Consider the following 10,211-nt stretch of genomic DNA (forward strand, 5'->3'; position numbering starts at 1 on the left):
TGTAGTGGGAATTCTATTCATTTCCCCCCACTCAGAAATGCAAAGCCTCAGTATAATGGAGAAAAGGGGGCATCTTTTCCTGGGTATTAGCATGTGATTGGGTCATTGAGGTGATGCCCGCCCCTTTAACCCTTGTTTCTTTGTGTGATTGGCTCTTTAGCAGGTGTTGTGTGATGGAGGCCAGGCCCGATCCCCCTGCCTGTTTAAATCTGATCCAGCAACAGTGTTTAATGTCTGCTAATTAGCGTCAGCGCTGTCTTTTGGCGCAGAAGCCATTAAAATACAGTACTGCACACAGCATGCTGTGGGTTGGGCGGCTACTCCACTAGTAAATGGGGACTTGTTAAAATATAAAACACCCAAGGGGGTGAGAATATGTACAATAAATCCATAAAATCACATGGATTTCCCTTTTCAAATGAACCATATTTTACACATACAGTATGACTGAAAAGCCCACAGCAGTCTTTGTAGTCGGTGTCATACCCAGTCAAAACAAGTCAATTAAGATTTCAAGTGAAATATGAAAATCTATAAAAGATGCCCTGTGCTTTGATTGACAAGCTCAAAAGGACTCCCCGCATCCCTGCCTTGGGGTAAGAACTCCCAAAAGACTTACAGACATCTATAATAAGTCTTCTCTACTCTCCAGTGCAATTTGGTGATCTTTTAAAAAGCAATCTGTCTTTTCCCTCTGAGGCCCCTTCCCCTTTACACTGGAGTATTCCTTCCTCAAGGGGCAGAGGGGTGTTTAAAATTTAAATGGGACTCAAACCTCTCACTCATCTCTCATCATCGTGCTTCTATCCTTAATCTGATCCCATTCTCTACCTGAACGATAGTCGCGGAAACTGTCAATCAAAGTCTGCTCGTCCCAGGTTAGAGGGGCAGTGGGCTAAAGCTAGTGTAGTGCAATGCTAGTGTAGTAGGAGAGTGGCTAGTGTATTAGGAAAGTAGCTAGTGTAGTAGGAAAGTAGCTATTAGGGGTAGGAGAGTAGCTAGTAGGGTAGGAGAGTAGCTAGTGGGGTAGGAGAGTAGCTAGTGGGGTAGGATAGTAGCTAGTGGGGTAGGAGAGTAGCTAGTGGGGTAGGAGAGTAGCTAGAGGGGTAGGAGAGTAGCTATTAGGGGTAGGGGAGTAGCTAGTGGGGTAGGAGAGTAGCTAGTGGGGTAGGAGAGTAGCTATTAGGGGTAGGAGAGTAGCTAGTAGGGTAGGAGAGTAGCTAGTGGGGTAGGAGAGTAGCTAGTGGGATAGGAGAGTAGCTAGTGGGGTGAGAGAGTAGCTAGTGGGGTAGGAGAGTAGCTAGAGGGGTAGGAGAGTAGCTTTTAGGGGTAGGAGAGTAGCTAGTAGGATAGGAGAGTAGTTAGTGGGGTAGGAGAGCAGCTAGTGGGGTAGAAAAGTAGCTAGTGGGGTAGGAGAGTAGCTAGTTGGTAGAAGAGTAGCTAGAAGGGTAGGATAGTAGCTAGTAGGGTTGAGGAGTAGCTAGATGGGTAGGAGAGTAGCTAGATGGGCAGGAGAGTAGCTAGATGGGTAGGAGAATAGCTAGAAGGGTAGGAGAGTAGCTGGTGGGGTAGGAGAGTAGCTGGTGGGGTAGGAGAGTAGCTAGATGGGTAGGAGAGTAGCTAGTGGGGTAGGAGAGTAGCTAGATGGGTAGGAGAGTAGCTAGTAAGGTAGGAGAGTAGCTAGATGGGTAGGAAAGTAGCTAGATGGGTAGGAGAGTAGCTAGTGGGGTAGGAGAGTAGCTCGTGGGGTAGGAGAGTAGCTAGTGGGGTAGGATAGTAGCTAGTACGGTAGGAGAGTAGCTAGATGGGTAGGAGAGTAATTAGTTGGGTAGAAGAGTAGCTAGATGGGTAGGAGAGTAGCTAGTTGGGTAGGAGAGTAGCTAGTGGGGTAGAAGAGTAGCTAGTGGGGTAGAAGAGTAGCTAGTGGGGTAGAAGAATAGCTAGTGGGGTAGAAGAGTAGCTAGTAGGGTAGGAGAGTAGCTAGTAGAGTAGAAAAGTAGCCAGTGGGTAAGAGAGTAGCTAGTAGGGTAGAGGAGTAGCTAGATGGTTCGGAGAGTAGCTAGTGCATTGGGAGAGTAGCTTCCATTAGCATGTTCAGCCGATGCTGATTTAATTTCAGGCCACTCCGAAGCTTTAAAGATAGCTGATTAAGACTGAGATTGAGATCGGTAGTGAATAGGCAATCAACTGCTCTCCTCTTAATGGCAAGAATGGAATACAGGAGACATGCAATTACCTTCTGTTGCCCCAGGGTCATTTGACCAGCCCTAACCAGACCCCTCATACACTACCTGTCAATCAGCCGGCAGTTACATGTACCTCATTGCCTCTGGCACCTTGAGGCGTCTCACATTCCTCCTCACATTGGATTACCCTCTCTGTGATGTGATTTTGCTTAAACATGGACTGTGATTTGTAGTTGTCTTACCTACCTTAATTGAATGCACTGACTGTAAATCTGTCTGGATAAGAGCGTCTGCTAAATTTCCAAAGTGTACATGTAAAATGTAAATGTGACCTGGCCTTGGCTTCTCTGTCTGATTGTCACACTGTACCCCTCCCACCACTAAATTCCCTCTTTCTTTCATAACTGAGTCAATACAGACTCAAGTTATTCTATTTTACTCAATACAGAGGTCCTCACTACAATATGTTATATTTATTCATGATTAATACCAATAATGGATTAGCATTTATATAGCTCTTTTCATTTAGTCTCAAAGTGCTTTGGACAAAGCAATACGTCAGTATTTGTCCTGCTCTAAAGCTATCGCTGTCTACCTCGTCCACATCCCAGGGCTGCCTCCATAACAGAAAGGGCTACTCCCTACTACACCAGCTTTCTACTGCACTAACTACTCTCCTACTCTACTAGCTACTCTCCTACTCTACTAGCTACTCTTCTCCTACACTAGCTACTATTCTTCCCCACTAGCTACTCTCCTAACGATCTAGCTACTCTTCTACTGTACTAGCTACTCTCCCACCCCACTAGCTACTCTCCTACCCCACTAGCTACTCTTCTACTCCACTAGCTCCTCTCCTACCCTACTAGCTACTCTCCCAATGCACTAGCTACTCTCCTAACATCTAGCTACTCTTCTTCCCCACTAGCTACTCTTCTACCCTACTAGCTACTCTCCTACCCTACTAGCTACTCTCCCAATGCACTAGCTACTCCCCTAACCATCTAGCTACTCTCCTACCCTACTAGCTACTCTCCCAATGCACTAGCTACTCTCCGAACCATCTAGCTACTCCTCTACCCTACTAGCTACTCTCCTACCCACTGGCTACTTTTCTACTCTACTAGCTACTCTCCTACCCTACTAGCTACTCTTCTACCCCACTAGCTATTCTCCTACCTTCCCAACACCAGCCCAGTATAATTTCATCTGATAAAGACTGGTCAATAGCTTAGAATTGGAATGGGTGAAACAGTGGTTCCCATTTAAAGCTACCATTAGATTTTCTGTGTCAACAATATTTATCAAGGAAGCCACCAACTGACTCAGTAGGTTTACATTTGCAGTCTAGGGAGGGCTGCATGAACCATTCAAAGTGGAGATCCTGAAGAGGAACACAATTATTTTGCTGCTATCATAAAAAGACAATGATTCAACAAGACTGCTCAGTGTCTGTCTGCAGTGTCTGTCTGCAGTGTCTGTCATGCCTGCAGGATGGCTGTCTACACAAGAAGGAGAACAAGTCACAGACTGCATGACGTGCTCTGGAGAGAATCAACATGAATAACGAGAGCTAAAGGAGAGCCAGAGAGAAAAGAGAGGATTTCAGAAAAAAAAGAATGTTTGTAGAATGAGCGAAGATCGACTGTAGCAGGCTTCGCCGAGCTCCGCCTCTGTGCACCACATACACTTAAACAGGCCTGATGATGTCATAGCGTGGTTGATACAAAAAAGCCCTTCTTGTGAACCTTTAGAATTAGAGCTCTCTTCTGGCTGACACAGGGGTGCATTGATCAAGACAAGAAAACAACCAGTGAGCTCGGAGCTCCTCTAAAAACCGCCTCTGCATTCCGGAAGCGTTTCCATGGCACCCCTCAATTGACAACAGGTTGAGGGCTTGTGGGAAAAGGGGACATTTGTCCCTCTTCCTCACTCCCTGTAGTAATGAGTTCAGTGAAACAGTTGGAGGGGTTGATGAGTTTGTGACCTCACAAGGCCCCCTACAGGGCAGAGTGTGTCAGAGTGGACACAGCATCAAAGACCGCTGACCACTGATACTGCGTTACTTCATACGACCAGAGAACATCTGCATGCTTCACCACTGATCATATATGTTTTTAACATGTTTCTCTCTCTCTCTCTCTCTTTCTCAGTGGTGAGGGTGGATGGGGGACCTGACTCACCTCCCCCCCAGGTCTGAGGAAGAGGAGAAGCCGCTGACAGGAAGGAGGAAAAGGAGGAGAGGGGGAAGTGGGGTTGCCATGGAAACCTTGATGTGGGAATGGACCTACAGTATAAGAGTCCAGACTGAGTGGGCTTCTTGGATACAACAAGGAAGTTGACGACATTATCGGCCATTTTCACCAAGGGTGGCCACTGGTTTCTGACTGGCCTCTTGTCCCAGTATGGACCCTTATTGGACAGACTGGAGCATCAGAGGCTGACCCAGTATCTCTACACAGAACCCAACTCTGCCAGTGTGTCTTTGAACACTAAGCCTCTCCGCCAGTACCAACCCTAATACCAACCCCAACCCTAATATCAACCCCAACCCCAACCCCAACACCAACACCAACCCCAACCCCAACCCCAACACCAACACCAACCCCAACACCAACCCCAACAGCAACCCCAACACCAACCCCAACACCAAACCCCTGCCTCAAGTCACTAAAGTTGCAATATCACTACCACCCATAATCCAAGAAGCATCACTGTGTTAGATATCCTGGTCTCTGTCTTTTCTGTCAGCTGGTGTTGACCAATCATTATGAAAGTGTGTTAGTATGTTATCCCATGACAGAGTTTTATCATGTGTCCCCATAAGTTCACTGCCAACTTCCTTTGACCATTTGCTAAAATTAATATTCATCCACCCCCCGATTCCCCCCTACTCACTCACATCATCAAATGTTTGTGCCTCAGAGGTAGATAAACTCTCTGTCCCCTCTCTCCCCTTGTCTGTACTCTCTCTCTCTCAGCGTGTAACTATCTGTCCCTCTTTCCACCCCTCCATCTATTCCTATCCTATCCTAGTGTGTTCTCAGGGCTAGTCCTGCAGTAGTCTCTCAGTGACTCCGTCACACCTCCAGACTGTCTTCTCAGACCTCAGCAGCCTGTTGTAATCCTCCATGTGATCCTGTCTGATAGTATCCCACTGTTATCTATTCAACATAACTCAGTGGGGGAACGGTTATGCTGCGTTTAGATGGTACGAGGTAGACGGCGTTCGGATGTCATTGTTTTCAATGAGAGCACGATGGTAAATGCCGTTGAGGTCACGGTAGACAGGACATGCCACCAGAGTTAAAATATTTAAACTTTTGTTGTCTGTCATATCGTTGTTTCTACCGGATGTTGATTTGCACTGTTTGTTTACCGAAATCACCATAGCAACCATACCATCGTGCTGGCTTGCTTTCTTCTTGTATTCCGCCTCTCTTAGGGGTTTGAGTTACAAGGCTTCCTCAGCAGTGCAGCTCCATTACCCCAGGAGCTGTGATATGCAATATGAGGAGCATTTTTGGACTGTTGAACATTGCTGACTCATTGACCTGACACGTAATGTGATGTCCAACTGCCAAAAATGGAACTGTGACGTCATCAGAAAGAGGCTCGGCAGTATCAGTATTCGAGGCTGTTCCATGGTAGCCTGACGAGAGTTGGCTAGAAATAGTATACAGAGTTTATATACAAACACTGTATAGTAGGCTATACTCAAGGCTCCCCTTAAATATCCATTACATTGTACTTGCTAATGAGTGGAGACATGGGACACTCGTCAGAGACTTCCGTCTCACTGAAATAAACACGAGCACTTGCACACACACACTCACGTGCAGATATGTGTGTGTGCTAAAGAGTGTGCGGTGGCGCTAATGTGTCTGCTGCGGTATGGTATGGTAGAGGTATGGGAATAAACACAGGGGCCATTAGGGAGACAGTCCTGGCAGGCAGGTATAATTACCTCAGGGTTTCAGGTTCATTTAGCTTCACTCAGTCAGCTGGCTCTCATCTGGATCCCTCTGTTCTGTACTGCACAGAGACATACAGGACGCTTTTAAAGTGGCAACAATGTGACATTACCATTGCTCACCTCTCATGTGTCTGAGAGAGCAGTGACATTTTACTGTATCACAATAGTGATCTGAAGCACTTATACACCCCCCCACCACACTCTCTCTGATGATAAACTGTATGTATGTGTTGCCTTTGATCACTTTTGTATGTATCTATATTGGCACGCAGCATACTGAACACGCAGTAGGTACTAGATGTTGACAATGTAGCTACGCTTACTGTAACTGTACTGCTTTGAAGTCCAGGTTTGATTCCCAGGGACATGTGATTACTCAGGGTCCCTTTGGTGTGGTTTGATGCTTGAATTTAGATGTAGGTAGATAGCAAAGTAGAGATATTAGCAGAGATACTTTTGTGTGTGTGTAAGAGAGAGCGAGAGAGAGAGAGAAAGAGAGAGAGAGAGAGAGAGAGAGAGAGAGAGAGAGAGAGAGAGATAATCTGGTGTAGCAAAGATACAGTAGGGAAGACGCTCTCATAGTAGTGAGTTTTGAGGCTTTTGAATAGAAAACAGACCAACACACCCACACTATATTCCCCCTGGAGGCCTCTCTCTGCTTGTGACATATCCAGTGGCTTCACACACACAGTGTTTCACACAATATTATTGACAGCAGTGTGATTCATATTGCTCCACAATGGAAGTGCAGTAGGACCCAGTGGACCAACAGATTGGCATAATACCACTGACTGACAGGAGGGATTGTCATCAACGACTGGTGAACAACTGAACCTTTCACTGTGGCTTGCGGCCCCACGGGCCCAATCTAACACTGTGTATGACTCAATCTGTACTGTTCCTCCACAGCAGGGGACACTGGTAGAGTGAAGGACGATAATATAAGAATGTAAAGCTGAATAACGTTACAGACATAAATATGCAAAACATTCAATGTTCTTCTATTGTTTTTGTTATGAATATTATTCTCTTTTTTGAAATCAGTATTTTTTTGTAAACGGTTTCTTGTTTTAGCACTTATTAGATGTCATATGCACACTCAAAGACTGCTATACAAGTGCCTGTGTACAGAGTCAGGTGTCTGAGTTATGTTCAGAACACTTTCTGTTGTTCTTCTTCTTCTGTTTTTATTCTCCCTTGTTGTATGATCTGTGTTTTGTTTCATCCTTTGAGTGTTACTGAAGGTTTCAGGAAGTATAGGCCATAGGTTAAAACATCCTACTGTTGTTGTTGAAATCCATATAGCATCATCTACGTACATGCCATCTGCTGTGGTCCTATTTTACCCACCACAACATACTCTATCTACAGTGTACTCTATCTACAGTGTACTCTATCTACAGTGTACTCTATCTACAGTGTACTCTATCTACAGTGTACTCTATCTACAGTGTACTCTATCCACAACATACTCTATCTACAGTGTACTCTATCTACAGTGTACTCTATCCACAACATACTCTATCTACAGTGCAAAAGTGGCACCATGTGATGAGCATGACCAGTATGTTTTGACATGTTCAGCTTGTCCAGAGGTTGTGGACAGACATGCCATGTATGAGGAGGATTCACTGTGATTCTCTATGGTAATATCCAAGATATAATAAATCCCCACAGAAATTTCAGACCCCGTCCTCCCAAAAGCTGAATGTTACATGTACTTACCTACTAGTGTAAAATGCATTGTGTAAATGTGAATTTCTTAGAGTTGTTACAATATATAAATACACTATAAAATTGAAAAAGCAAACAAACTAGTTATCTGATAGAATAAAAACAAATGTAATTGCACCTTTGTCAAGTCATTTGTCCTCAATACTGAATGTTGATAATATAGCAAGTCAGCTGATGGGTTCTCATTCCCTACTGTGAATTCATTGTTGCTTGGGAAAGAAATATAGTAGACACAATACACTGAAATATGCTTCTTCGCTTAAAACATCTAAAATTGCCAATGTTTAACACTGGTGGTCGGCTATCTCTCCCGGGAAATCCTTGATTATAACAATATTGGACAGCACCCAGTACAAACTCTCCCGACCCTCATCTATAACTCATCTATAAGCCAAAACTGATATAACAGTTACAGGAATAATCTCTGTGGGTTTGTGTCTCATTGACAGTTTTGGCTTTCTGTATGAAAATACCCAAAAGGTTCCTTTTTAGAATTACCCCCAAAGTATTTCTGAAAAAGGCCTCAAGCTAATGAAAATAAAATGTTAAAACCACAAAGTACGGAGCATGTGACCTTAGCCAAACCACAGTTAAAAACAGGACCATATGTGAGGGTTCATTGGACTGTTGGAGTCTAGTTCTCTATTCTCTTATCATCAGGTACGCGTTCAATAACATGGAGATGTCTGGTAGATATGGTTCTCTCACACACACACACACACACACACACACACACACACACACACACACACACACACACACACACACACACACACACACACACACACACACACACACACACACACACACACACACACACACACACACACACACACACACACACACAGACAGATAAGACATAGTGTGATGAATTGCTGAATCATCAGAATGTGCGGTTGATCCCTAACCAGCAAACCAGATGGGAGCTAGACACGCTACATAGTATAATTTCATTAGCCGGGACCGTTCAAATAGAGGCGCTAATCAAATGCTGAAATGTATTTTTTTCCTACCTGAACATTAATCAAGAGCATGAGTCAGCTGAAATTGCAAAGAAAGGAACATCGTTAAAGAGAAAAAAAGAACAACCATGACTAAAATGGATGTATGTGGAGATGCGGGGGAAAAGCGTTCAGAAATGTGATTGAGGCGATCACATTCAATGTGGATGTTGTCATTAATTATGCTTACTGTATAAAGTATATGCAAACACTGACCTTCATAAGTCTAACCTTATTCAACTTTTTGGTGTTTTGTGTAACAGATGTCTCTGTCACGTATGCTCCCTCTCCGGTCTCTAGGTCATCAGGCTGCTGATTATCCCACACACCCGTCACCATCGTCTCGCGCACCAGCGCCTCATGACACTCACCTGGACTCCATCACCTCCTTGATTGTCTTCCCTATATCTGTCACTCCCCTTGGTTCTTTCCTCAGGTGTTATTGACTCTGTTTTCATGTCGGTGTGTTGTTTGTGTTTCATGTTCATTGTTTCATTTATTTATTAAAACACTCACTCCCTGAACTTGCTTCCTGACTCTCAGCTCACTCGTTACAGTCTCTTTCCATTCACCACTGTTTGGAGGCTGGACATGCATGTACAGTGCATTCAGAAAGTCTTCAGACCCCTTCCCTTTTTCCACATTTTTATACATTATTCTAAAATGGGTTAAATAAAAACATTTCCTCATCAAGGGGCGGCAGGTAATGGTTAGAGCGTTGGACTTGTAACCGAAAGGTTGCAAGATCGAATCCCCGAGCTGACAAGGTAAAATTCTGTCGTTCTGCCCCTGAACAAGACAGTTAACCCACTGTTCCTAGGCCAACTGACTTGCCTAGTTAAATAAAGGTAAAATAAAAAATCTACACACAATACCCCATAATGACAAAGCAAAAACAGGTTTTTAGAAATGTTAGCAAATTTATGAGAAAACAGAAATACATTATTTACATAAATATTGAGAACCTTTGCTGTGAGGCTCGAAATTGAGCTCAGGTGCAACCTGTTTCCATTGATCATTTTTTAAATGTTTCTACAACTTGATTGGAGTCCATCTGTGGTAAATGCAATTGATTGGACATGATTTGGAAAGGCACACACCTGTCTATATAAGGTCCCACAGTTGACAGTGCATGTCAGAGCAAAAACCAAGCCCTGAGGTTGAAGGAATTGTCTGTACAGCTCCAAGACAGGATTGTGTCAAGGCACAGATCTGGGAAAGGGTACCAAAACATTTCTGCAGCATTGAAGGTCCCCAAGAACACAGTGGCCTCCATCAATCTTAAATGGAAGAAGTTTGGAACCACCAAGAACC

General features: G+C 44.2%; 1 protein-coding gene across 1 annotated transcript in view; it reads left to right on the forward strand.

Moving 5' to 3' along the window:
• ngfra (nerve growth factor receptor a (TNFR superfamily, member 16)) overlaps positions 1 to 7,035 on the forward strand; it is a 49,561-nt gene extending 42,526 nt beyond the window's left edge. The window contains exon 6 of the mRNA XM_055898227.1: positions 4,340 to 7,035. Coding sequence (XP_055754202.1) covers positions 4,340 to 4,386 — 47 coding nt within the window. The 3' untranslated portion in view covers positions 4,387 to 7,035. The remainder of the gene's footprint in view (positions 1 to 4,339) is intronic.
• Positions 7,036 to 10,211: the final 3,176 nt, after the last annotated feature.

Source organism: Salvelinus fontinalis, chromosome 34, assembly GCF_029448725.1.
Source record: "Salvelinus fontinalis isolate EN_2023a chromosome 34, ASM2944872v1, whole genome shotgun sequence".
Lineage (NCBI taxonomy): Eukaryota > Metazoa > Chordata > Actinopteri > Salmoniformes > Salmonidae > Salvelinus > Salvelinus fontinalis.